This window comes from Martes martes (genome assembly GCF_963455335.1).
Source record: "Martes martes genome assembly, chromosome: 13".
NCBI classification, from domain to species: domain Eukaryota; kingdom Metazoa; phylum Chordata; class Mammalia; order Carnivora; family Mustelidae; genus Martes; species Martes martes.
In genome coordinates, this window is record NC_137901.1 from 69,914,050 (window position 1) to 69,941,217 (window position 27,168).

The 27,168-nt window shown below is 56.3% G+C and overlaps 3 protein-coding genes across 7 annotated transcripts in view; all 3 read left to right on the top strand.

Moving 5' to 3' along the window:
• Positions 1-3,286, top strand: part of TBC1D10A (TBC1 domain family member 10A) — a 30,926-nt gene extending 27,640 nt beyond the window's left edge. Inside the window, exons 5-9 of one of the 2 annotated variants that reach the window (XM_080821844.1) lie at positions 420-534; positions 614-679; positions 1,381-1,570; positions 1,679-1,833; positions 2,404-3,286. In XM_080821844.1, the coding sequence (XP_080677970.1) occupies positions 420-534; positions 614-679; positions 1,381-1,570; positions 1,679-1,833; positions 2,404-2,910 (1,033 nt within the window). In that variant the 3' untranslated portion in view covers positions 2,911-3,286. The remainder of the gene's footprint in view (positions 1-419; positions 535-613; positions 680-1,380; positions 1,571-1,678; positions 1,834-2,403) is intronic. The other variant, XM_080821845.1, reaches the window with a different exon arrangement.
• Positions 3,287-5,567: 2,281 nt separating this feature from the next.
• Positions 5,568-10,337, top strand: CASTOR1 (cytosolic arginine sensor for mTORC1 subunit 1). 4 transcript variants are annotated; one of them, XM_080821948.1, is made up of 9 exons: positions 5,568-5,846; positions 6,434-6,504; positions 7,689-7,876; positions 7,963-8,095; positions 8,364-8,490; positions 8,878-8,991; positions 9,162-9,244; positions 9,346-9,440; positions 9,571-10,337. In XM_080821948.1, exons 2-9 carry the CDS (start codon positions 6,480-6,482, stop codon positions 9,637-9,639), a joined length of 834 nt encoding a protein of 277 aa, XP_080678074.1. In that variant the 5' UTR covers positions 5,568-5,846; positions 6,434-6,479; the 3' UTR covers positions 9,640-10,337. The 4 variants fall into 4 exon arrangements, with proteins under 4 accessions (XP_080678074.1, XP_080678073.1, XP_080678075.1 ...); XM_080821947.1 differs by having other exon boundaries at positions 5,575-5,820; positions 8,367-8,490; XM_080821949.1 differs by having other exon boundaries at positions 5,698-5,820; positions 6,406-6,504.
• A 12,989-nt stretch (positions 10,338-23,326) lies between these two features.
• On the top strand, positions 23,327-26,199 carry OSM (oncostatin M; the record flags this gene model as incomplete). The annotated part of the gene is made up of 3 exons (XM_080822197.1): positions 23,327-23,360; positions 24,970-25,103; positions 25,651-26,199. The coding sequence occupies 3 exons, from the start codon at positions 23,327-23,329 to the stop codon at positions 26,197-26,199; spliced, it is 717 nt and encodes a 238-aa protein (XP_080678323.1).
• Positions 26,200-27,168: the final 969 nt, after the last annotated feature.

Here is a 27,168-nt window from a genome sequence, read left to right on the forward strand (position 1 = left end):
AGAGATAACTGGGTAGGCAGAGGGTATGTAGGAGGGGAAGGATAGGCAGCCAGAGGACCAAGACAGATACCCGGGACAAAGCTGTCTGGCTAAGGAGACATAGCTGCTGAAAGAGAGGCCCACACTTCCAGACCTGACACACCCATACCTTGTATCTGGCATCCTGCCTGGCTCTGCCTCCGCTTTCTCTGCTGCTCTGCCTCTGCTCTCACCTGTCATATGGGGCGGGGCGGGGCTGGGGAGGTGCCCTCCCTGCCTCCTCCTCTGGTCCTGTGAGAGTCTGTGTGCTGTAGTGGGAGACCGACCCCTTGCTGACCACAGTCAGGTTCCCGGGGAGGTGCAAGTTCTGAGACAAGTCTGGTCTGGTAGGGGTGGCAGAGTCATACCTATCTTCCCTGCCCCACTTGGCCCTTCTACAGCCAGCAGGACCTTTTCCGTGTGCTGAAGGCCTATACCCTTTACCGACCCGAGGAGGGCTACTGCCAGGCCCAGGCGCCCATTGCCGCTGTTCTACTCATGCACATGCCTGCTGAGGTACCACCAGGCCCTGGACGGGTGAGTGCGTGGGCAGGGAGTACCCAGCAGCAAGGCCTCATGCCTCTCTTGCCCACAGCAAGCCTTCTGGTGCCTGGTGCAGATCTGTGAGAAGTACCTGCCTGGCTACTACAGTGAGAAACTGGTAAGTGCTTCCTGGGTCCAGACCAGGCCTGGAACCTGACCTTTGTGGCCTCTCCAGACCTTTCTCTCCACAGCCACTGTTGCCCCAGCTTAAAATCTTCCTAGACTTCTGTTGCTTTCAAGGCTGAAGACCTAAGGCCTTCCAAGGTCAGGTCTTCTAGGCTCCAGAGTTACCGGTTCCACCCTGGCCTCTATCTCTGCTTCTAGCTGTCTGGCTGCTTGTCAGGGTCTCAATTCCACCAGAGCACCAAGTTCCTCCCTGCCTCAGCCTTGGCATAGGTTTAAACCTCTACTCCCTTCATTCCTGTAATAACCCCTCCTTTCCTTCAGCTTTAAGCCTTCAGGGAGCTTTTTGTGACCCTGAAGGTGGGACCTCGGGCACATGCTAATCCAGCATTCCTGGTTCTGCCATACTCTGGGCACTTAGCCACCTCCCCAGCCAGCGCCTGCCCTGCCCCCAGTCTCTTTGCTCCTGTGATTCATCTGTCTGCCCCTTTCCACTACATGCTCCGTGAGGTAGACCAGCTAGGTCTGTTTTGCTCTTCAGTGTATCCCAGCCCCCAACGCAAGGTTGGCTCCCGGCAGGCAGTAGCTGCCTGAGGGATGAATGAATGCCTGCCTGGTACTGGGAACCAGAGCATAGTCTGTCCTGCCTGCTTCGAGCCTACAGTCCTGGCCCCATAGCTTCACTGTGTCCCCCAGGAGGCGATCCAACTGGATGGGGAGATCCTCTTCTCACTGCTGCAGAAGGTGTCACCTGTGGCCCACAAACACCTTAGCCGGCAGAAGATTGACCCGCTGCTATACATGACAGAGTGGTTCATGTGTGCCTTTGCCCGCACCCTGCCCTGGAGCTCTGTACTGCGCGTCTGGGATATGTTCTTCTGTGAAGGTACTGGGCTGGGCTTGTGGGGGACACCCCTGCCTCTAACCCAGCCCACAGGGAGCCTCTATTTTCAGAGAAATTCCTTACAGGCCCTTTTACCACCCCCCCATGCAGGAGTCAAGATCATCTTCCGGGTGGGGCTGGTGCTGCTGAAACATGCATTGGGCTCCCCAGAAAAGCTCAAAGCCTGTCAGGGCCAGTACGAGACTATCGAGCAACTGCGGAGCCTCAGCCCCAAGATCATGCAGGAGGCCTTCCTGGTCCAGGAGGTGCGGCCCACACCCTCCCATCACCCCTGGGTGGGAGTGGGAGATGTGGGGGCCCTGTAGAAGCAGCCTGGTAACTCTGGCCGAAGGTGGGTTATTGGTGCCAGGCCTGGTGCTCAGCAGCTCAGGATGGCGTGGGTAGACCTTCTCCTCCTGTCTTAGTGAGAAGACGGGGGGACAGGGAGGCCTAGGTTTGCAGGGCCTTCCCTGTTCTGAACCACTTGGGAATTAGAGGAGCTGTGACTCATTACCTCTCTTCTTCCCTGGTACCACATCCATGGCCTTGGGTTTATTTTCCCTTTTTTCTTTCTTTTGTGGATTTTTGTCTCAGGGGCTGTACTTAGGTGACATATATTTAGGCAAGTAGACTCGAGTTGTGAGCAGCTTTCTCCTTCGAGGCAGCGGGTCTCAAGTGCCTGAACTTGTGATCACCACAGGGACCAGACCCCCATTATTCCTAGGGTCAGCCTTTAGTGACCAGGGCTGGGGGATGGTGAGGGAGAGCAGGGCCAATATGGAAGGTAGAGGGGAAGTTTCTTCCTGGTACCCATCTTACTGTCACCACCCACACAGGTGGTAGAGTTGCCGGTGACAGAGCGCCAGATTGAGCGTGAACACCTCATTCAGCTGCGGCGCTGGCAGGAGACCCGCGGTGAGCTGCAGTGCTGCTCCCCACCCAGGCTGCATGGTGCCAAGGCCATCATGGAGGCGGAGCCAGGCCCCCGGCCCATGCTGCAACCTTCACCATCCATCCGCCTGCCCCCAGATGCCCCCCTCCCTGGCTCCAAAGGCAAGCCCAAGCCACCCAAACAGATCCAGAAGGAGAAGGAGCAGTGGAAGCAGGCAAAGGCAAGTGGGCAGCTGGATAAGACCCCAACCCCAAGTCAAGCCAAGGTGGCAGCCGCTGCGGGAGATGCATGTCCCCCACAGAATGTGCTCCTGAAGGATCCAGCCCACCTGGACCCAGCCCCACAGGACTCAGCTCCCCAGGATTCAGCCTGCCACCACTCCCAGGATTCAGTCCACCACCACTCCCAGGAGAGCCTGACATCCCAGGAGAGTGAGGACACCTACTTGTAACCCTGGCAGCTCAGGCCTATTGGGAAGGGTCTCCACACAACTACACAGCTCACAGACTGACATACAAGGGCCTGCCCATGCTCTGAGGGCCCAGCTGCCTGGCCCCTGGGCGGCAGAGAGTCTGGCTGGCCCAGCACAGATTCTGCCTGAGCCTTTTTATTTATTTTCTCCAGAGTGGAGCTTGGGCCAGCCCAGCTCAGGCAGGCAGAAGTGAGGGCCAATGGGTGGGGCCTCACTCAGCCTCCTCCTCCTGGGGGGATGCTTCCCAGGGCTAGGGTGCTGTTGTGAGGAGAGAGGGTGGGGTAAAGGGTGGGGTGCTCTTTGTGTAAAATAGAAACATGATTTTGTACAGAAATAAACAAGCTTGTGTAGAGAGTTGGTGTGTGGCTAGGGACTGGGAAGGGGAGCCACCCCTGGTGCTCAGCGTCTCTTCTTTCTACCCTACAGAGCCCCCCATTCTGGCTCCCAGCCCAGCACAAGAGCCTCTCTCAGAAGTACCTTTGTCATAGGCCAGTCTTTGTTCCTGGCCCACATTTTCCCTCATCCCATCCCCTCTGCCCCATGTCCACCAGTCTGCCATGGAGGAGGTTCACCAGAGCTAGAGCCCAGTGCTGGAGCGCAGCAGGGCCTGCTTCCCAGGCCTTGACACCTACCCATCTCTGAATGGGAGGGGCTCTTTAAGGAGGTCTTTCCAGGGACTTCCTCCATCAAGGCCCCTTGCCTGGATGCCACTTCAGACCCCAGTGAGGTTCTGAGTGTTTATTTTGGGTTGAGTGCTGGCACCAGGGGTCAGGGACCATGATTGAATGCCCTTACATGCCTAGTCTAAGCCTCCATTGGACACACAGGGATGAGGGAAGAAGTTTGGGTCTTTGATAGAAGGCTGCCTGCTGTTTCCTGAACACTTAGTATGTGCCACGTTGGGCTGGTATGTCACTAACCGATCAGGTGGGCTCTATTGTCCCCATTTTACAGATGAGGAAGCAGGAGCTGAGTGGGAAAGATGAAGCTGGTCGATTTGCACCTAAAACCCCTCAACTACCTCTCCTGACCAGGGTTTCTAGTGACCTGGTAATGCCACTGAGGGCCCAGGCAGGCGCTATGGTCACAACCTGATGACTGGTGAGGGTGAGGACAGGGTGTCCCTGGGAAAGGCCCCCCCTTCTGCTGAGGAAGCAGCTTTTCCAGTCAAACAATAGAGGCTGTTCCTGGCAGGCTACCAAGCTGGGCTGGGCCATGGTGGGAGGGGGTGGGAGAGGGAGGAGAAGAGCCTCCCTAGGAGTTTTCAGGCATCACAGGGCCTGGGCCTGGAACATCTTGTCCTGATATAGCTGGGGATACTGAGGCCTAGGGAGGTCAAGTGTCATATGAGCCTATCAGGGTAGCTACCCATTTCCTGCCTCCCACCCCTCACCCCTATGGTTTCCCACCTTTCTGTACCTGCCCTGAGAAGCTTTAGGACAGTCCCCTCCCCCCAGCTCTCCAGGGGCCAGGCCAGGATCCCTTGAGCCAGAGAGTCAAGGGCGGGAGGGTTCTGCCCAGCTTGCATCCACCTACAGTAGAGGTTCTTGAGCAAGAGGCTCGTGTAGGCCTATTGGGTCCCCAGTCAGGCCAGAGGCCGGCTTTAACCTGTTTGGTTCAAAGCCTCAGATCTGAAGCCTGAGGATGCTCAAGCCAAAGTCCCCCCAGAGCATGCTGTGTCTGTTCTGCTACAGGGCCAGCCTAAGTGTGTTGATAACCTGCTTAGCCTTGGAGTCTTCTTAAATGTGAGGCAGCCAGAGCAGAACCCAGGTCTAATGTTGAAATGACCCCAAGTTAGTCTAATAAGCCTCAGATCTGGGGCATATGCCAGTGCTGGGGGCCTCCATGGGCATGAAGCAAGTTTACGTGCGCTGGGGCCAACTGGGTTCTGCTAATGGCTGCAGGCTTTGGGAGGCCTCAGGAGGGCTCGAGTCTCAGGTCTGAGATCACCCAGTGAGCCCCAGATACATGGGCCTGTCCCCTGAAGTCTGGGCCTTTGGGCATCCCCGGCCCAAGCACTTAGTCTTTGAAGGGTCTCAAGCCATAAGCCTGGCCACCTTCATCCCCTACGTAGCCCACAGTATGTTACTCAAATTTAAGTGGTTGGGGCCCTCCCTATCTCTATGATCCTCCTGAGTACTCGCCTTCTTCCTCTATAAGGGGAAGGAGGGAGAAAGGACACTCTGTGGGGAGAGAATCAGTCACCAGGGCTGCACAGCCTATCCCTATCCCTCCATACTCCAGAGTTTTCTGGGCAGCACTCTGGACCCAACTGAACCCCGGTTCGTCTCGCGGCCCTTCGGAACTTCAAGGATATCAATCATAAAACTGAAGGACAGAAACCATTCCCCATCTCCTTCCTGTTTCCGACCCCAGCGAGGAAGGCTACCTGCGGCAAACGCAGAGGCCCAGAGAGGGGGCGCGGCATGGGCGGGGCCTAGAGGACTCAAGCGGGGTGGGATCAGCCTGTGATCCCCGAAGCAATGCTAAAGGGGCGGAGTCATCAGAGGCGGGGCTCGGAGGGCTGGAACCTAAGGGATGAGGCTCCGGCCCTAAGAAGGAGGCGTGGCCAACTCTGGATAGGCCGCCCGCCCCTCAGGGCGTGGCTGTCAGGAAACTGGACGGGGCGTGGGGCTGGGAGGGTCCGCCGCGTAGCTGGCGGCGAGGACGCTGCCGCGCAGCGGCTCCTTTAAGCCCCCGGCACCGCCCCCGCCGCCCCGCCCCCGGCGGCGGCCTGGGTTTGGTTGGCAGCCGGGTCAGGTCCGCGCGGACCGTGATGGAGCTGCACATCCTGGAGCACCGGGTGCGGGTGCTGAGCCTCGCCCGCCCAGGTCTCTGGCTCTACACCCACCCGCTCATCAAGCTACTCTTCCTGCCCCGCCGCAGCCGGTGCGCGCCCGGGTTCGGGGGCACAGGTGGGGGTGGGCTCCGCTGTTGCTCCGGGACGGGTTCTGGAGATTAACATCGCCGCAGGGCGAGCTGGAGCGGGCGGGGAGGGCGCTTCTCCTTCTACCCTCCTCCCGCCGCCATCCGGCTTGGGCCTACCCTCCCTGGGACCGCCGCGCCTATCCGGCGCCGTGAGGCCCCCTCCCAGGGCCAGTTAAGGCGCAAACAACCCGGGGTGAGCAATGCTTAACTCCTAGTGGTGTCAAATGGGGGCAGTTCCTTACTGGCGACTGCGGGGAGCTTCTTAGAGATGCCTCCCATCGGGTCAGAGGGACTGGTCTAGGGGCCCCAAAGTCCGACACCCCCAGAGCTGTAGTCGCGGGTGAGCCTCTCCTCCTTCCCGGAATGGAGGGTCGGGAGTTTCTACAGAGGTCCGGAGACGAAAAACAGTTCGTGATTCCGGTGATAAGGCCCACACCCACTGGCCCGGGAGAGAAAATTGAGGCTTGAGGGGGCAGGGAGGGGCTCAGCAGGGTCTTTCTGGGCGAACTGGAGCGAGATCCTGCCTGCCCCCTCCGCCCAACCCAGGCTGAAGATGCCCCCCACCCTCATCCAGGTGCAAGTTCTTCAGCCTGACGGAGACCCCCGAGGATTACACGCTCATGGTGGACGAGGAGGGCTTCAAAGGTGGGGGCTGGGCTGGGGAAGGATGTGCTCCCCTCTTTGTGGGATTCTCACTAGATCCTGGGATCCAAAGTCACAAGAGCTGGGGCTTTGAAGGCAGATGGGTCTGGGTTCGAATTCGACTACTACCACTCACTGGCTGTGTGCCTTTGAGCAAGTCACTTCCTCTCTCTGAGCTGTTTGTTTCCTCTTATGTAAAATGGCATAGTTATGGTTCTGATCTAATAGGGTCCCATGAGAACTTTTTAGACAGGGCTGTGAAGGGCACTTAGCAGCCTCAGGCCAGTAGCTGGGCCTCAGTTACAGTTCAGAGCAAAAATCAGGGGTTCCTGTGCCAGTTATATCCCCCTGGCCATTATTTTCCCTGGACTTCTCTCTCTGGGGCCGATCACCCCCTCCGTGGCTGGTCTGGGAACTCCAGGAGTGGGAGGGTTGGGAAAGGAAAGCAGGAGCGGGCAGCCAGCCCACCTCAGGGTCCTGGGGAGCCTCCTGGCTGCACTTGGGAGATTAGCAGCCACCCGGGCTCTGGCTCCTGCTCTGGACTGGACGCCAGCCTGATTCCTCCCTGGTCTCTGAAGCTGACATCTGGCTCCTACTCCTGCCAGCCTGACCCCTCCTCACAGACCTGCAGCATCAGGCCGCGAAACTGAGGTTTGGCCCATCCTCCACTGCAGCCCTTCAGGCCTTAGTTTCCCGGTTTGTGCTGCAGGAAAGTCTGGGTCTGCAGAGGGAGAAGGGCATCCCTCAGCTAACCTGATTTGCTGGCGCTCCCTGGTGGTTCCACGTTATATAAAGTCTTAATCCACAGACTGCCGTCACGAGGTATAAACTCTCATCCCATTTTACAGATGAGGAAACTGAGATTCTGAAAAGTTAAATCATTTACTGCAGGTCAACAGCAAGTAAATGGTGAAGCTGGGATTTGAACCCAGGTCTGTCTGAATTTGGAGCTCCAGTCTTAACTGGGAAGTTTCCATCCCTAGCAGGCCAGCACTTGAAGCACTTCGCAGTCCTTGCATACATGCAGTTCTCCGGAGCAGAACTTGGGAGAGGGAGACAGCCCCTGTCTCCAGACCTGCCCTTACCTTGGTAGAACCCCACCGTCCCCTCACCCCCACCACAGACAGGGAAACAGGGGCAGGGCCCACCCTGTAGGCTCTGACATGGTGTGTGCTTCCTGCTCACAGAGCTTCCCCCATCTGAGTTCCTTCAAGTGGCTGAGGCCACATGGCTGGTGCTGAACGTGTCATCCCGCAGCGGTGCAGCAGTGCAGGCTGCTGGGGTCACCAAAATCGCCCGCTCAGTCATTGCGCCATTGGCGGAGCACCATGTGTCTGTGCTGATGCTGTCCACTTACCAGACGGACTTCATCCTGGTGAGTTTTTGGCAGGCTCCAGGGCGGGGCAGGGTGGGCCTGGGGGCCTGGGCAGTAACATGATACCTCGTCCCCTTGTGGTCCAGGTGCGGGAGCAGGACCTGTCCGTGGTGATCCACACGCTATCCCAGGAGTTTGACATTTACCGAGAAGTGGGTGGGGAGCCTGTGCCTGTTGCCAGGGATGATTCCAGCAATGGCTTTCCCCGTTCTCAACATGGTGAGACTTCCCTCCAACACCCAGACCTAGGCAGGGCCTATTCTTCCCACTGGGCCCCTTCCCTTGTGAGGGCTGGTCTGTGGGCGTGGGGATACCAACTGACACCGGCTGCCTCCCAAGATAGGGAGATGTGGTGGAAAGAGAGCATGAGTGGAAAAAGTTCCCATAGGCCATGATCCTACACCCCTCCCAGGCCCATCCCTTTCTGGCCACCAGGCGGCGCCCCAGCCCACAGTCGCCCTGACAGCTGCTGCCTGGTTCCTCCTAGCAGGGCCCAGCCCCACAGTGCATCCCATCCAGAGCCCACAGAACCGCTTCTGTGTCCTCACCCTGGACCCTGAGACCCTGCCAGCCATCGCAACCACGCTCATCGATGTCCTCTTCTACTCATACAGGTGGGCCTTGTTTGCACCTCATGTCTTTGTCCTCACACAGTTGTTCCCTGTGCTGTGTCCCACCATTCTGCAGCTCTGTGCCCTGTTCTGTGTCTTGGGTTCCTGGCAGCCTGGGGTAACCACGTACCCCTGACTGATGTTCAGGGTAAATCCCGATGCCCCAGGTGCAGCCCCTTCCTGTAGTGTGAACTGAGACAACCCTGAGTCAGGCCATCCCAGGGGGTCCACTGTCTTTGGCTGAGGTGAGATTCATTGTCCTCTCCTGCCTCCCACCCCCATCAGGAGACCAGGGCCCTCAGACAGGGGAGGAAAGCGGCCCAGGGAGTGGGAGGACATGCAGTGGGCTGGGTGCCCTGAAGAGCCCTTGAGTCTTCTGTCCTTTTCCAGTGCCCCCAAGGAGGCAGCCTCTGGCGGTACTGAACCCAGCTCCATTACATTCTTTGCGTTCTCCCTCATCGAGGGCTACATCTCCATCGTCATGGACGCTGAGACTCAGAAAAAGTATGTGACCCTTAGGCCTTGGGGACCAGAGATCCCAAGCCCAGCACTAGGGAGGGGAGAGGTGGAGGATCAGACTCTGAGGTCACCAGGTCGCCCTGCTTCCAGGGGCTCACATTGGGGCAGGGAGGGGACGGGTGGGTGCCCTGCCCACTACCCACCTGCCTCTCCAGGTTCCCCAGTGACCTCCTGCTGACCAGCTCCTCAGGAGAGCTGTGGAGGATGGTACGCATCGGTGGACAGCCTCTGGGCTTTGGTGAGGGCTGCTGCTTTTGTGTTGGGGACTTGGAGAGGACCTGGGAGGGGTGGCCAGGATGATCCACATGGACTCCCCCCATCCCCCCCAATAACCCTCAGATGAGTGTGGGATCGTGGCCCAGATCGCAGGCCCCCTGGCTGCGGCTGACATCTCTGCCTACTACATCAGCACCTTCAACTTTGACCATGCCCTGGTGAGCGCCATGGGTTGGGCTCCTAGAAGGACACTGAGGCCCGGGAGGGTGGGGAGGGTGCAGGATGTAGTCCGTCTAGGCCAGGAGGTCATCGTGGCCCTGACCCCTCCCTCTGCCCACCTGCCCACAGGTGCCTGAGGACGGCATCGGCAGTGTCATTGAAGTCCTCCAGCGACGGCAGGACGGCCAGGGCTCCTGAGGCCACCTCACTCTCCCTTCACCCCAGTCTTCCAGAGACTTCTTAAGCTATTTCCTCAAGCTATGGGATGAGCCCTCCACCCCGCCCCCATTCCTGCCAGGCACCCCTCCTTCTGCTCTCTGTATGTAAGCTGCGTGCAGGCACCGGCTCTCACGTGGACACGCGTGTCTGCCCACGCAAGGGAACACGGTGCTCTGGGCTTCCTCCGGGAACCCCTCACCCCATCACTCCCTGCGAGGCCTCAGTGTTTGCACATTCCCTGCCTGAGGTCCGAGCCATCGCCCTCACCCTCAGCGCCCCAGGCCAGCTGCTCCCTGGATAGGGCCCTGATTTCCGTTCTGCCTCTGGCTGGATTGCCTTCCCTGGCCAGGTGATTCTGACAGTGCCTGCCCTTCTGGGGGCCTCCGAGAAAAGTATTTTTACATCTCTGTCCCTTTTTTATTGACTTGTTAATAAAGGCCTTGGAGTAATGAAGGGTTGGGCTGTGGCCAGTGGGTGTTGTCTCAGCCCCTCTGCCGGAAGTCCTGCTCTGTCCCTATGTTGCCGGCTCTGGCTGGGCTCACCTGACTCAGTTCTTTGAGAGAAATTGAACCTTTGAGAAGTGACTTAGCCAAGGTCACCTGATTCCCATCCATGGCTACGTGCCTCTGAAGCCCAGCCTCTTCCTTCCTTGCTGCTTCTGGAATAGCCCAGAAAGTACTGAATGTGGTTAGAGATTCTGAGATCCTCCTGTCTGGAGGTCCCCCAGCCTTCCCTGCCACCGTGGGTGTGACTGGCCTATTATGAAACCCCTCAAGGAGGACCCAAAAGCACCCTTCTTCCAGGCTGCTGCCTGCTTGCCTTCGGACCATGCCTGAGTCATGGAGGTCCCTCACAGGAGTCCTTGTTGGCCAAGAGATCAATTAGTTCTTGTTACCAGGGCTTTCCTGGAGTAGTAGTGGGAGGGGACCAGCCAGAGTGGGGACCTGGGTGCTAGAATGACAGGATGGGCATAGAGGCCACCTACAACCCACTCTGCCTTCACAGGCTGCCTGTCTGGGCCAGAGGCTCAGCACATGTGGGCCCAGGTTTCCTGTCAGAGGGGCTGCCTCCTCACTCCAGGAAACCAGGATTCCACTCTGAGCCTGATGGGACCCTACAGATGTCCCCGGGGAGGTTATCAGGTACCCTCAGCCCAGACCCGCCCGCACTTAAGAAGGGAAGAAGGGTGTGACTTCGGCGTATTCAGAGGTCACCGTGGCTCCCCAGAAAAGCCAGAACGGGGGCCAGTCCTCTGGCAGTGTGCCCGCCCTGCCCCTGGGAACCTAGGGGCTGCAGATCACAGGAACAGAGCACAGCAAAGGCCAGCCTGGTGAGTGAGTGGTCGGGGACCCTAGGCCAGCCCCTTTCCCTCAGCCTCTGTTTCCTTATGTGGATCAAGATCTTGGAGGCAGGTCCTTCAGTATCCCTCCACTTCTTGGCACTGGGAAGGGGTCATTGCTTTGTAGTTTGACTTTCAGGGGGAAGAGGGAGTTCTGGCTTCTCTCTGGAGGACACAACTTGGACCCTGGCTCAAAGGATGTCGTGGGCTAAGTGGGGGCTTTAGAACCAGAATCCTTGGGGCTCCCAACTCTGCAGGTAGAGAGCTCCTGGGCCCCGTGTTCAGCTCCGGGGGGTTCTGTCCGTTGTCTGCTTGTGAGTCACTGCCTAATTTGGGTATTTCTGTTACCCTGGAAAGCCAGGTGCATCAAGGCTTTGCCTAGTCCCTCAAACCAGGCCCTAATCTGGCATTGGTGCCAGGTGCTTCCCGTAGGACTGGCCTGGGTAAGGGGGCCCCAGTGGTCTACTCTGACTTGGGCCCAGGTCAGTGTGGAAGGGTTTTAGCTCCCTGGGCATTAGGGTCCTTGGGGGTCACTGGGTCAGCTTGGCCATCAACAGGTTATAAATGGGGAGATCTGCTCTGGGATTGCCAGGGACCCCAGGACCCACCTGGGGTCAGAGCACAGGGCTTGGGAAGTGACTGGCGCACACTCCGCTGAAAGGGGGATCTGACCCTGGCCTCACACTTGTCTAATGCTCTGGGTGCCATCACACAGACAGGGCTTAAGCTGTCCCAGGCTGTGGTGGAGCCTCACAGAATCACCTCTTTGTCCCACCTGAGCCCCTGGACAGTTATAGAACAAAGGAAGTCTGTCTGGTTACCCCAGGCCTGGAGTTAGGGTCAGCTTGGATCATTCATAACTAAGGTTGGGGGTGTTCACTGGCACATAGTCCATGTCCTTGTCCTTCCGACCCTGGGCACACTCATGCACCTGTCCACATCAGCACAGCCATTCCTGAGTGCAGGGGTCAAGGCCCCAGACTGCAGAGCCCAAGTGCCCATCCTCATAAAGACGGCAGCCTGTGCCTGGGAAAGGCCCTGCCTACAGTCCCTTGGGGAGTAGAAAGGTGCTCTCAGCCCTCCGACTGCCAGCCTAGAGTCTGGCATCTGCTGGGAGGATGTGAACCTGGGGTGGGGGGTGTCCTTAGGTGGGTGGGGATGGGAGATGAGGAAAGCTCAGGGAGGTACCCGCAGTGGCTCATTTCCACCCTCTCAGATTTTACCTGCCCATAGAGGGCGAATGACCTTGTGAATCCTTGAAGTTATTTGAGCAGAAATTCAGGGTGGGGGCACCCTGAATCATCCCCACCTCTGCCAGGTAGGGCTGTCTGGTTCCATGCTTATTGCCAAGTTGCCCCAAAGCTGGCTTCTTGGTCCTGTGTAGAAGGGAGAATAAACCCTTACCTTCTCAGATGTCCCACCTGGCACCAAGATCCCACCTGGTGGGAAGGGACCAGGCAGGAGGGCAGCCCCCCTGCAGCTAGCTGACTGAGTACCAGGAAGCTGATTCCCCCAGCTGTGCAAGAGGTGGGAAAGGGATGTGCTCCATTCATTCGTGTATTCAATGCACGTTCTCATTACCCACCCCGCCTTTGAGAGGAAACTGAGCGCAGAGAGGAGAAGGTGCTTGCCCGAGGTCACAGAGCTGGGCTTGGCAAAATGAGAATTCAAAAAGGTTAACATTGGGCATAGCCTGGGGAGGTCCCCGGGGGAAGGGACACTTTAGCTGAACCCTGAGAGATGGGGATGGTTTTGCAAGCTCCCTCGCAATCCCAGCCGTCTGCGTTGGTGGCGAGGAGTGAATGTGTGGGCAGGCACGCGAGGCCTGGCCCTGGCTCCTTCCTGACCCCGGGCTGGGCCCAGTGGGTGTGTTGGGCAATGGCCGTGGTTTGTCTCACTTTCCCAGGCGGAACCTGGTGCTGGGGTTCTGGAGCCAAGGGTGCCACAGACAGGGGTGCCCGGAGCTGCTTTCCCAGGGGAATCTGTCATGATGCCAATGGGGATGCTTTCCAGGTGCCCGTGCTGGTAGTCAGTGCAGACCTCTGAGTGCATCTCTGCAGATGGGCCTGTTTTGGCCAGAAAGTGTGTGTGTCTGTCTGTCCACGCATGAATCCATGTGTCCCAATACGTCCTTGGGCCTCTGCGGCCCTGTGTGCATCTGATTTTGTCCGAAATCAGCTGTGTGGCTGGCTGTGTTTCTGCACGCGTCCCGTGTGTGCATGACCAGAGGTATCTGTGCCTGTTTGTGCACGTGTGGACACGTGCTAGTGCCAGTGTCTATACGTCTACTCCTGTCTGTGGCGGGACAGTTTCTGTATGTCTGCGTGTACCAGGGCAGGCGTCCACATCTGGTGTTTTTGTGTTCACATGTGTGTCCGTATGTACCCTCCTGTCCACTTTCCTTCTCCGGGCCCACATCCTCCCAGGCCTTCCTGCCTCGCCCTAATCTCAGGACGCCCAGCTTCCTGCAGTCACCAGGGGACTTCTGGGCTATGCTGGGTGCGCCCGAATTCTACCCCTCCACCTTCGCCCTCCACCCCAGCTGCCTCAGCCTCCTCAGTCTCCCTCCTACCTCTCTGTCCACTCCTCCTCTGTCCCTCGTCCTCTGTCCGCAGCCTGAAGCAAGCCTGGCCTGACTTTCTGCCCCTCCATCTGGACCCCCCACGGGGACACAGAGAAATTGACACCCAGCGCCGCCCCCCACTCCCGCCTGCCCACTATGAGCTTGAGCTTCCCACTCCTCTGTCCTCCACAGCCGGGCCCTCCACACTTCGCTGGGTCCTGATTCAGCCTGCAGTTGTCCTCACCTGTGCTTCCCCAGGCTTCCTGCTGGTCCCTGTCATCTGGCTGCGCAAGAAATCTTGGTGTGTCCCCTCCCTTCCCAATCACCAGCCTTAGGCAGACCCTTGCTTAGGAGGTCTGCCTTTGAGACCTCCCGGCTGCAGCAGCTCTTCAGCTGCTCTGCTGTTGTGCCTTGCCCTTGACCTGTTCTCCCCCGCTGCTGGGAGCTTCTGTGTGGGGCGGCTGCCAGGCCCTGTCCTGAAGGGCATGCCCTGGCCTTTGAACTTGAGGTGAGCCCTAAGTCAACGAGCAAGAGCTCTGGGACAGGTCTTAACCAAGCAGTAACAGGAGGGGCTGTGGGAGGTCTCTGACGCTCTCCTGCCCCTTGGCTTTCCTGGAGTTGCCCTGTTTTTAAGCTCTGCCTTAAAAAAAAAAAAAATTAAATTGAGGTGAAAGTCACATAATACATAATTGACCATTTTCAAGTGATGAGGTCAGTGGCATTTAGCATATTCACAATGTTGTGCAACCACCACCTGTAACGTTTTCGTCACCCCAAAAGGAAACCCCACACTTGTCGCCAGTCCCTCCTCATTCCCCTTCCGACCAGCCCCCGGCCACGGCCAATCTGCATCCTATCTCTGTGGATTTCCCTGTTCTGGACATTTCACATAGGCAGAATTAGATAATATGTGACTCTGGGCCTCTAGCTTGTTTGACTCAGCCTGGTGTTTTTGCGGTGCGTGTTATCAGTACTGCCAATTCCTTTTTCTGGCTGAATAAGTGGACATACCACTTTTTAACAATTCATGATCTGTTGGTGGACATTTGGGTTCCCACCTCAGGCTATTAATGTGGGGGCGCCCAACATTTGTGTTTTCTGCCATCTCCTGCTTCTCTTCCTTCCTTACATGCGTGTTCTGTGGACAAGGTGACCTGGCCCCAGCCGACCACTGTCCATCACCCATTGAATGTCCACCAGTTGGCCTTTGGACAGAGCAAGCTTTGATGGCCTTTTTTCCCCTTGGAGCTGCAGGATGTATTTTATTTTATTTCTTTTTTTTTTTTTTTAAGATTTTGTTTATTTGGGGGAGAGAGAGAGAGAGAGAATGAGGTGGGGAGGGGCAGAGGGAGAAGCAGACTCCCGCTGAGCAGCGAAGCCTGATGTGGGGCTCGATCCCAGGACCCTGAGATCATTACCTGAGCCGAAGGCAGACGCTTAACCGACTGAGCCACCCAGGTGCTCCTGTTTCTTTTTTTCTTATCAAGATAAACACCCAGAGTTTCCTTGGCAGCTCTCTAAGAATAAGAAGGGGAAGAAGACAGGTCTTCCACAACACCTGTCCCGGGTCATTTCCTCCAGGCATCCCTGCCAATGAGTCCCACCTCTGTGTCCTGGACTTCCCCTTGGGACCAGGGCTATCATTTGTGGACAGCCCCATGGGGACCCTGGCTGGTCCCCTCCATCTTTCTCCAGTTGCTCTCTGTTGAGCAGGGTTTTTGGGCTTTTGCTGCAGTTGGCACCAAGAGAAGTCTCCAAGCCCATTCCACTTCCTCTCTCCATCTCCTCCACCCCTCCTGCTTTCATCCTCATACTGGTGCAGGACAAAGGACTCCCCATGCAAGTGCCAGGAAACCAGCTCAACTAGCAGAAAATAGACTGACATCATTGTCCTGTGTAGCTGGGACAAGTGTGGGGTTGGTCCTGGCTTCAGGCAGAGACCAGGGATTCAGGGAAGTTGCTTGGCCTCTCCAGCTGGACCGGCCATGTTCTCACCCACTTTATTGGACCGCACCCCACCCCATGGAGCTGGGGAAAGTGGCTTTTCACAGCGCTAGACCTGTGACATCCCAGCTCCGAAGGCTTGGCCATGTAAGGGAGGCCAGACTCAGGAGTCTCCTGAGTCTGACATCAGTCTTGGGGAAGGATTCTGACTGGTTCTGCTTGGGATGCAGGTGCAGCGCTAGACTCCAGGGTACCACGAGGGTCAGGCTGGGCTGGGCGCTCCCTCCTAAGCCTAGAGTAAGAAATGAGCAGGCTGACAAATGGTGGGTTTCCAGATCACATGCTGGATGTTGGCTAGTGTGTTTATTCAACCTTCAAGACCTGGATATAAACAGGCATTCACAACAAATTCACTTACCTGGAAGCCTAGTCTTTCTTTTTTTTTTTTTTTTTTTTTTTTTTTTTTTTTTAATTTATTTGTTAGAGAGAGAGAGCGAGTGAGAACAGGCAGACAGAGTGGTAGGCAGAGGCAGAGGGAGAAGCAGGCTCCCCGCCGAGCAAGGAGCCCGATGTGGGACTCGATCCCAGGACGCTGGGATCATGACCTGAGCCGAAGGCAGCTGCTTAACCAACTGAGCCACCCAGGCGTCCCTTTTTTTTTTTTTTTTTTTTTTTTTTTTTTTTTTAATTTATTGAAGCCTAGTCTTTCTTGCTGATCTACACCCCATGCCTAGCCTGGTGCCTGACACATATAATGAATTACTTAAATACAGGTTGAAGAAGGGCCTAAAAACCACCATCCTTCATCTGTCTTGGCAAAAGGCAGGATTATCCCCTCCAGTGGAAACTGGTCCTTTTCTATGAGGCTGTCAGGTGCTGCTTATGGAATTCATTCTGAAGTGAATTCTTTAAAGGAAGTAGGAGAAATGCCTTATGTTTTTCTTTTTCAGCTTGTTTTCCAGGGAAGTGATGAAATCTGCAGTGGGTGAAGGAATATATTTTGAATTCACTTTTAAAAAATATCATAAAGGAAAAAGTCAGCATCTTTAAAAATCAAGGCTTTCTAAAAAAAAGAGAGAGAGAGAGAGAGATCATGTGCTTTGGTGTATTGTGAGTGATATAATTCTGATTTCCTTGAGGAAAGGTGACCAAGAGAAGGCACGAGAAAGGCTCCAAGAGAACCTGTTTCTGCCCAGCAGCGAGGTGGACCTGCACTTCCAGAGGCCTGGCTGCAAGTGCACCGGATATGGGAGGCACACATCTGGGTCCTGCATCCTGGAAGCCATGGCTGACCTTTCCTGGGGCTTCTACAGATGCCCACATCTGTATGGCTGGGCGTTCATCCAGTCACTAAGGATTTATTGAGCACCTACTAAATTATATGGCCTAAATTATGTGGAGAGGCCATGAGGAGCCATGGAATTTGAGGGGTGTGGGTAGGGACCAGCCTGGGGTGGGAAAAGATCCAGGAGGGCTTCCCTGGAGAGGTGAAGCTTGGCCTGGGTGACAGTTCATTCAGTAGGAGGAGATTCAGGCAGTGGGAACAGCATATGCAAAGGCCATGGGGGTGAGAGCTCTGCTCCCCTGAGGGACTGAGGAAGGTGAGAGAAGGTGATGGCTTAGAGAGGTGTGGGTGAGGCTGGGGAGGTGGGCAGGGTCTGGTGGCTGTGGTAATGGCCTTGGCCTTACTGAATGTCAGTGTGAAGCCAGGGGAGTGTTTTAAGCAAGAGGGTGGCACCAGGCTGTGTTCTACAAGCCCCCCAGAGGGGCTGAAATGGCAGTAAAGCCATTTTGTGGGTGGCCCCATTTCCTCCCTCCCTCTCCGTTAGACGTCAGCCACACCTGCTCCTCTCTAAACTAGACTGGGGCGCCTGGGGGGCTCAGTCGTTAAGCGTCCGCCTTCAGCTCAGGTCATGATCCCAGGGTCCTGGGATCGAGCCCCACATCGGGCTCCTTGCTCAGCGGGGAATCTGCTTCTCCCTCTCCCTCTGTGATCTCTCTCACTCTCTCTCAAATAAACAAAATCTTAAAAACAAATGAATAAACTAGACTGAGGCAATCTTGCTTGGTGGGCAGCTCATGACGTTCCCTCCACATGGAACTTGTAGCATCTCTTTCCTGCATTTCTGCCAGTTAAACTGGCATTTTCTTTCCAGACCTGTAGAAATACCAACCCTCTCCCCCAGTCACTCCCTGGCTGGCCCTTGACCAAGTGGATCTCCATCTTCCCACTGCAAAAGCCATATGTTTTCAAGCTTGTTGCCGCATGTGGCTGCATGAGCTCTGGGCAAGCCACAGTATGAATGGCGTGCTGGCCAAGCATGTGGGCCGAGGACAGCTGCCCACACTCAAACTTGCCTTTGCTCCCTCCTAGCTGTGTGACCTCCCACCAACTGCCCCATCTCTCGGGCCTCAGTTACCCCATCTATAGGGTGGAGAAAAACGATCTCTGTGAGGATGGCTGGGAGGGGTCACAGAGCCAGCCCATAGTAGATGCTCAGAACTGGTCTCAGCACACAGAGACATCTCTGATTATTACTGCTGGGCAAACAGCACATGCCTGGGACACCTGGACATATTTGGCAGGAATGTGAAGTTTCAAAATAGGCGTTGTATGTTGTCATCATGAGAAAAGTCAGGACTCCATTGGACTTGCTGGTCCTTGTTTAATGTTTAATGTCACTTACAGTGACATCTCAGTGCTTGGAGCCACTAAGGGACCCCATGGGGCTCCATAGGGTTCTAGGCCCTCTGTGTTCATCTCTCCTGTCCCCTCATCTGACAGAGAGGACCTTGGGCTCAGAGAGGTAGTGAGGGGGAAGTTGTTCTAGGCCAATCGGAGAGAGGGTAGAGGGGCAGCTCTCTGATCTCCTGGTCATCTCCCCTCAGAGGGGGACGCATCCCCCCAACCTCTTCACCGCAAACAGTAAGAGACTCCCGAACAGAAGATAGTTCCTTCTCTGCTGCACTTCCCTCAATAGGTATTCAGGCCTCTGGCAGGGTGCTCACTTACCCAATTTGGGGGAGCCACTGGGCACATGGGGGACATGGCTTCCCACACTATGGACAACCAGATCCCAGAAGAACTCTGGCAGTTCTAAACCGAAGAATCCTTCAGCTCAGGATGACCTCACCGGCCTTGTGGGGAGGGCGCTGAGAGATCCTTGTTCACCCCAGTGTTTATGTAATATTTTCTTTCCCAATCATCCTCAAAGCCAGCCTATGACATAAGCAGATGCGCGCCTTTGTCTGTCCGGGTGACTGGCTGACTGGCGGGTATTTCTGGAGGACTAGCGATGGGCCGGGCATTGGCACGTGTCATTCACCGATTTACGCTCCCCGTCCTCTTGAAGTAGTATTCGCCACTGCATTTTAAAAAATAAAGATACGAAATATTTATTACCAAATTTCTCACTTAAAGTGGGTAATTCACTGGGTTTTTGTCTCTTCAGACGACAGTGCCACCATCACCACAATTTAACTCAAAACTACTTCCATCACCCCCAAAGAAACCCCAAGCTCATTAGCGATCACTCCTTGTCCTCAGACCCCTCTGGGCCCGGCAGCCACTCCTCTGCTTTCTGTCTCTATGAATTTACTTCTTCTGGACATTTCATTCAAATGGAATCGTACAACGTGTGGCCTTTTGTGACTGGTCTCTTTCACTTGGCGTCCTGTCTTTGAGGTTCATCCACAGTCTAGCACGAATCGGGACCTCATTCCTTTCTGTGGCTCAGTAAGATGCCATTGTATGGTTAGACCACAATTTTTAAAATCCATTTTCCGTTGATGGGCATTTGGGTTGCTTCCATTTCTTGGTTATTGTGAATAAAGGCTGCTATAAATATTTGTGTGCAAGTTCCTCTGTGAACATGTGTTTTCAATTCTCTTGGGTGCATACGGGGGCGTGGAACTCTCATGCATGGGGCATCTCTATGTTTGAGTGTTGGAAGGCCTGCTGGTCTTCAAAGCGGCTGTGCCATCTTGAATTCCCAGGAGCCGTATCTTAGGGTTCTGATTCTTCCCTGTCCTCGCCAGCACTTGTTACTGTCTGTCTTTGATGACAGGCACCCCAGAGGGTATGAAGAGGTATCTCACTATGGTTCTCATTTTGCATTTTCCTGATGGCTAACGATGTTGAGCAGCTTTTTATGGGTTTATTGGGCATTTGCCTGTTTTGAAGAAATAGCTATTTGTTTCTCCTTTGCCCATTTTATTTTATTTTTATTTTCATTATGTTTCTAGAAATTTATTTATTTATTTTTGAGAGAGAGAGAGAGTGCACACCTGAGAGAGAGAGAGAGAGCGGGGAGCAGGGAGGGGCAGAGGGAGAGGAAGGGGGAAACATAAGCAGACTCTGGGTTGAGCACGGAGTTCGGTCTCAGGACCCTGAGATCATGACCCGAGCCAAAACCAAGAATTGGAGGCTTAACCAACTGCACCACCCAGGTGCCCCTATTTTATTTTTTTTTAAGATTTATTTATTTATTTGAGAGAGAGAAAGAGCATGCCTGGTCAGAGGCAGACAGAGAGACCCTCCAGCGGACTTCCTGATGAGCACGGAGCTCGAGCTCACCACTCTGCGATCACAGCCTGAGCCGAAACCAAGAGCCGGATGCCTGACCCACTGAGCCACTCAGCTGCCCCCTCTTTGCCCATTTTAAATTTGGGTTGTCTGACTCTTGACTGTTACATTGTGCCCCTGCTGTCCACAGGGGAAACTGAGGCTTGGAAAGCAGACGCGACTGGGCCAAGAACACTGGGCTCACAAGCAGATGGAGACTGGTAACTGGGTTGGTGTCTAGCTCCCACCCTAGCAGGTCACGGGTCGCTGTCTCTCTTCCCAGATGAGTGGCCTCCAATTCTGACCCACCCAGTCCACCCCAGGTCTTGTTCTTGCACTTAAAGCAGTAGAGCCTCGCAGGCAGAGGGTGGGCCGGAAAGACAGGGGAACAGCAGTTCTGAGGAAATAAGCCAGTCCTCTTTCCCCCTCCGAATCACGAGGACCCAGCTGACGTGGCCCGGGAAGAGGGGACAGCCCAGGCCTGTGGTCGGGGAGCCTATTTATACTGGCTGGGCCGTGTTGCAAGCCCTTCCTGCTGGGGAGAGGGACGTCACTGGGTGCTGACCTCACCAGACACGCTGACGCATCTTCCCCTCATGCTTTGCTCGGTTGGCCAGCCGGGTCTCCTCACCTTGGGGCCACTGCCTGTCCTCCTGCACATCACTGTCCCCTCCCACCGAGCTCCAGGCACCCCCCCATTGTCCTTACTCCCCGCAGCCCTCCAACCATGCCCTCCTCTTGCAAGCTGTTCTGGGCAGGGTTTTATCCCTTAAATTCTTGTGTTAAAGACCGACTCCCATATTACCTCAGAATGTGGCTGTATTTGGAGATAGGGTCCTCAGAGAGGTATGGCACAAGGAGGCCATGGTGGTGGGCGTGGCCCATCCATTATGGCTGCTGTCCTTCTAAGAAGAGGAGATTAGGACAGACACACAGACTAGGGGTCAACCACATGAGGAGACAGCAAGAAGGTGGCCATCTAGGAACCAAGAGAGAGGCTGCAGGATAACATCGACCCTACTGATCGCTCAGTCTCAGACTCCTAGCTCCGGGATGGCACCAACAACCATTTCTGTCATTTCAGTCCTCCTGTCTGTGCTATGTTGTCAGGGCAGCCCGAGCAAACCAATAGCTAACTCCTCCTTGCTGTCGGTGGGTGTCATGCCTGGGACCTGCACACCGCACCTCGCTTCGCTGCTCAGAGCATGGTCTTTCAGACTTGAGAGCCCCCTTGTGAACACCATGTCCTCTTAACTGCTCCTACCCAGGATGATGCAGGGACAGGAAAGCAAAGGCCTGTGCCTTCCCCTCACCCCGAGTGCGAAGGGCGGTCCTCGGTAGCTGAGACGGCCGAGAAGCACTCCAGCCAGCTGTGGCTCTCCAGCCCAGAGCTGGGCCCTGAGTGTCTCAGTTTCCTTATTCAAGAGAGCCAAGGCACCCCTGCCTGGGTGCTCTCTCCGTTCCAGGGGTGTTGCTGGATGAGATCAGGGATGCGAAATGAAGAAGGATCCCAGCGTGGCATGGGCCCCAGGAAACGGTCTTGCGGGGGTGGGCACAGAGATGAGGAATTGAGCAGAAGCCACATTCTCAGGAGGAGAATCCAGAACTGGTCCTCGGGGGCGGCGATGGTGGGTGTGGTGAGTGCCATGCTGGGGTGCCAGGGAGTGGGTGGGAGGTGAGGAATAGCCTCCTTGGCATGGGGGTTGGGGGAAGAGTCTGGTTTTGCCCACTATGGGATCCTCAGCGCTTGGGAGGGGCTGGCTCAGAGTAGGGCCAAATAAAAGTTCATCGAACAAATTAATGAGTAACGGTGAATGTGCCTGCAGAGGATAGAGCAGGTGGGAGCAGCCCTGGTGGTCAGGATGGCTGTCCAACCCACCTTCTCTTCTGCCACCTCAGCTCTCCCTGTCCAGGCTCCACAGGCCCAATGCTTTCCCTAGCTGGGGCAGCTTCCAGGGGTCCTACCCTGGTTCTCCGGGCTCCTGAGGCCCTCCTCCCCACTGAGCTCCTGAGGGTACAGGCCAAAGACCCTCTTCCAAGCCAGGGAGATATGCTGGGGCTGCCCTAGGCCAGGCCTCAGTTTACCCTAACAGAGTAGCAGGTTGACTAGAGAGGCATGGTCTCCACAGTGCCTTGACTCTGACATCCATTGAGGTCTGCGAGAAGCGGAAGACTAACCAAAAATCACTATCTTTCAGAGAAAGTGAAACCTGGTCCCCAACCATCACCACGGTGACTCCCCCACCCTGGCTTCCCCTCTGAGCTCACAGCTTCCCCATCTCCTCCGCCCCCCACACTAGCCCTCAGCAGCGAGTACTTGGAATTAGACTTTTATCTTTCTTTTTTCCTTCAAAGGACTTTTGCCTTTTATGTCCATGATAGTGGCAGGGCTACGAGCCTGGCCCAGGAAATGCTTTTCGAATCCTCATTTTACAGGTGGGGCTGCTGAGGCCCAGAGACATTAAGTGACTTGCCTCTGGTCACACAGCATGTTGGCAGGCTTGAACCCTAATTTCCTATGTCTTGTTTCCCCCCAGAAGACCCCATCTGTAAAGAAAGGGCCTGGCTGCAGGCAAGGGGTCTGGGATAAGGAAGGCTAGTTGCGAGGGGGGTGCATGATGGGAAAGAGGAGATGGCTGGGAGCCCCGGTGGTCCTGGGGCCAGAACCACAATCTCGGGTCTGCCAGCCCGAGCTGGCAGGTCTGGCTCTGTGCCCAGAGCGTGGTGGTTTCTGTTCACAGATGTCCCAACAGTCCCAGCAAGAGGGCGGGAAGGGCACTCAAGAAGGAAGATGTCTTATTACCCTCAGCTCCAAACCACAGTGACTTGTGAGGCTGTTGGTTCCTGGGCCAAGCCTGACCTGCAGCCCTCCAAGGACCCAGTTGTCACACTCTCCCCTCTATCCTGGGCACAGCTCCCTACAGATGGCATGGACCTCCTTGCTCCCTGCTCACCCCAGGAAGGCTGAGGCTGCAGTTTGCATCATCTTTGGGAGAGACCCTGTTCTCGAAGAATCAATTCGAAGAAAACAGGAGGAGGAGGAGGCATGCCACCGCACACAGCGCCCATTGGCCGCCCGTGGAAACTTTGGTTTTTGGGGTTACGTTCCCAGAAGGCCTGCCCTCCCCCCTCCCCACCCACCTCACGAGGTGTTGGCCAATCACCCTGGCGGGCATAAAGTGGCTGCCAGCCCGCAGGGCTCCCAGCCAGGAGGTGTCACCCCCAGCAGGCGCCGGCCGGAGCTCGGGCACCCAGCATGCGGGCACAGCTTATGTGGAGGACGCTGCCCAGTAAGTACTTCCTTCCTCTCCACCAGCACGCCGCTTGCTGTGCCCATGGGTGCCAGCGTGGTGCAGGGGCACATTCTGTCCATCGGGAACTGGGAAGGCCGGGTGCCAGAAGGATGCTGAGAAGGGGAGAGAGCCAGGAGGTCAGGCAAAGAAAGTGGTCCACTGAGAACAGAGCATCTTCACAGGGTAAAGAAGGAGAATCCCTGGAAGACTTTTAAGGGGAGGTGATATAGAGGTGACTGTGGGAGCAAGAGAATAAGGGAAGGGGATAGATTGAGGGAGAAGCCAGGGAAGCAGGAGGGAGGTATGTGACGTGCTGGGCGAGGCGGAATCTGCAGACGCTGAACAGAAAAGCAGTGTGATGTCTGGAGGGGCAGTGAGGTTTCCTTGTTGCCCTGATCCACAGGTCTGGGATGGAGAGACACAGTCCGCTAGGCACGGGGACCCTGGAGCCCACACAATCACATAGCATGCCTAGCCACACCCACAGGGTGACACGCACACAGAGCCACGTGATGTCATTCAGAGCCCTCAATCTCACCGACCTGGGAGCCCCCACATGCAGTCCGGTGCCCCAGGGTGGACTGGCCACAACGCTTGTGTGTGGCCAGTTTGTTCCTCTCGCCTCATGCAGACCTAACACACACCCATGAAGACACCCTAGTCCCACGTGCACGCAGCACTCACATGGATCCCCTCCCCGTCCCCCGCCCAAGCCCGGCTGCAGATACCTGGGGAGGTAGCGAGGAGCGCCCTATGGTCTCGGTGCCTGGGTGGCCAGCCCCCCAGCCGTCCCCGGCAGCGTCTTCCCCAAGGGGCTGAACGGTTCTTAGGAACGGAACGTGGTGTCACTGCCTTCCGGGCCATTGCGCCACAGGCCCCTTCCGACCACATGGCTGCCGGTGCCTGGGGTGGGGGTTGGGTGGGTGTGGGGAGGTTGCCAGCAGTAACTATGCCTAACCACCCCCAAGAGTCTGGCTCACAGCATCCCTGGTGGGCCTGACGGAAGTGGCCACTAATGAAGAGAAGAGGAAGGTGCACGAGGTCGAGGACAGTCCTGGCCTTGTGTGAACTGGGCAAGCCCTTCTCCCTCAGAGCCTTGATTTTCCTGTCAGTAGAATGGGGCTATGGTCTAGATGATCCCACACATCCTTTGCAGACAGAACATTCTGTGGGAAAGGCAGCCTCTTTTGCTTGTGCAGACAGAGCTCTAGGCACCGGGCTGCTCCCAGGCTGAGCCCGCCTGCGCAGAGGGCCAGTGTCTGTGACAGGGGAGCCCAGGATCTTGGCCCAGAGGTCTTGCAGAGAGCAGCCCCGCTTGGGCTGCCCTGTGTCAAATCCTGAGGCTGGCAAGATTGGCAGGCGCAGGAACTCCTCTCAAGGGTCTGCTTGGTGAAGCAGAACCATTGTTAGGGATGCTGGGCTGCGACTTGCCAGGGAGGTGGAGGTGGCCCCAGCAGGTGCGTACACGGTGCCCAGCCCCACCCTTGACGGCACGAAGCCTGAGCCAATGGGCTATGCCCTCTGAGGCCCTGGGGGTGTCCTCCCATCTGAAAGCCGCTGACCTCCCTCCCCAAGTCAGGTGACATCTTTCCCTTCTCTGCCCCAGGTCTGGTCCTCGGACTCCTGTTCTTGAGCACGCCGGTCATGGGCAGCTGTCTGGACAAGGACCAAGAGCTGCTCAGGCAGCTTCAGAAGCAGGCGGACATCATGCAGCTAACCAGCATGCTCCTGAACCCATATGTGAGCGCCTGGCCCCTGGTGGCATCTGAGTCTCAGAGGACAGCAGGCCTGGGGCACGAGTGAGCCTGGAGAGGATGAGGCCCAGCTCCCATTCACGCAACCCCCACTCCAGATGGAGCCGGTGGGGAAACCAAGTCCCTGTGTTATTCCAGGGCCCCCTGGACCTCTCCGGGCCTAACTCTGAAACACCAAGGAGAGGAGAGATCTTTCCCAGCTTGTCCCATTCCTCAGGTGTAGCAGCAGGGACCCAAACAGAGTCCTGTCCTCCTGAAGCCCATGGTTACGCTCCCCACATCAGTCACCCCAATCAGCCCTCACCCCCAGCATCCTTCTGTCCCTGCTTGTAGACACTGGGGAGTCCTCACCCCTCTCTGGCCTCAGTTTCTTGATCTGTACAATGGGAGGATTGGATGGGATGGGGTGCATGAGGTCCAGCATTTCAAGGCAGACCAGAGCAGACCTGTGTGAGTGTGTGAGTGTGTGTGTGTGTGTGTGTGTGTGTGTTGGGGGCTTGAGCACTCACGTCCTGATTCTCTTTTCCCTCCAGATCCAAAGCCAAGGCCTAGACAAGGATGGACTGAAGGAGCACTGCCGGGAGCGCCCAGGGACCTTCCCCAGCAAAGAGGCCCTGCAGCGGCTCAGCAGGCGAGAATTCCTGTGGGATCTCAACACCATGCTGGACCACGTTCTGCACAGACTGATGGCCTTGCAGCGAGACATCCCCAAAGCCCAGGACCTGGAGACACTGAATAGGGCAAAGCAGAACATTCGCGGGTTCAAGAACAATATCCACTGCATGGCCCAGCTGCTTCCAGGCTCATCGGAGACGACTGAGCCCGCTCCGATAGGCCCAGGGACATCTCCGTCACCCACCCCCACCCCAGACACCTTCCAGCGCAGGCTCGAAGGCTGCAGGTTCCTGCACGGCTATCACCGCTTCATGCACTCCGTGGGGCAAGTGTTTCGAGAGTGGGCGGAGAGCCCGAGTCGGAGCCGGAGACACAGCCCCCGCCTTGGCCTGCGGAAGGGAGCCCGCAGGATGCCACTCTCCAGGAGGAACAAGAGACTCCTGCCCAGGGGGCAGCTGCCCCGGTAGTCTTAGGGGACACCCCCGGCAGAGAAAGGATCCGTATGTACTTCCTAGGATGGCATCTCCCCCCAGGGCCTCCAAACCTGCTCCCCTCTGTTCCCCACCTCCCAGACGTGCACTTTAAGGGGTGGGAGCCAGGCTCCGGGATGGGAGCGTAGGGTCAGGCTATTGAGCCCCCAGCCCTGAATTCGTCAGTCTTGGTGGGGTGGCTGGGTCAGGCCACGCGGGGCCAACTTTCCATTGATTCAGGGGTCTGATGACACAGGCTGACTCATGGCCAGACTGACTGCCCCCCCGCCGCTCTTCTCCCCGAGGCCTGCTGGCCCTTCCCTCTCATGACTTACAGAGCCGTTGCCCCCAGACTTCCTCCTTTCCATGGCAGCATGGTTCCAAGGGGAAGGTTAGGGCCTGAGCTGGCCTCCGAAGGCTCATTGCCATTCTCAGGCCAGACACCTGGACATCTGGGGGACCTCACTTTAGGCAGCTGTGACAGATGCAGAGTGTCTTAGAAGGAGTTCTGATCTGGGGGCAGGGGTGTCCAAGAACAGGGCTCAGTTCCCAACTCAACCCCTAACTCACTGTGTGGCCTCAGGCAGGCCACTTTACCTCTCTGGACCTCAGTTTTATCTTTTGTGATTCAAGCGGTTGGTGTAAAGCCCTCTCCGCTTGATTCAATGACGTAGAGCAGATATCCAATGCCTTGCAAATGGGCAGGGCCTGGAGTTCTCTATAGACCTACTGCCTGGAAGCGCCTGGTCTTGGGTCCCCGCTGCTGGCTGCGCCCCCTGGTGGTGCATCATTAAAATTTCTCATGCTGAAACCGGTTCTGGAGGGAGGCCCAGAAGGTGCTGGCCCAATTCTTCGGAGGGATATGACTAATTTATCGATTTTTATCAGTTTTTATCTGTTTCCTATTTATAAGGCTTATTTATGATTTGTATTTAATGTTAATATTGTGCCAACATATATTTAAAA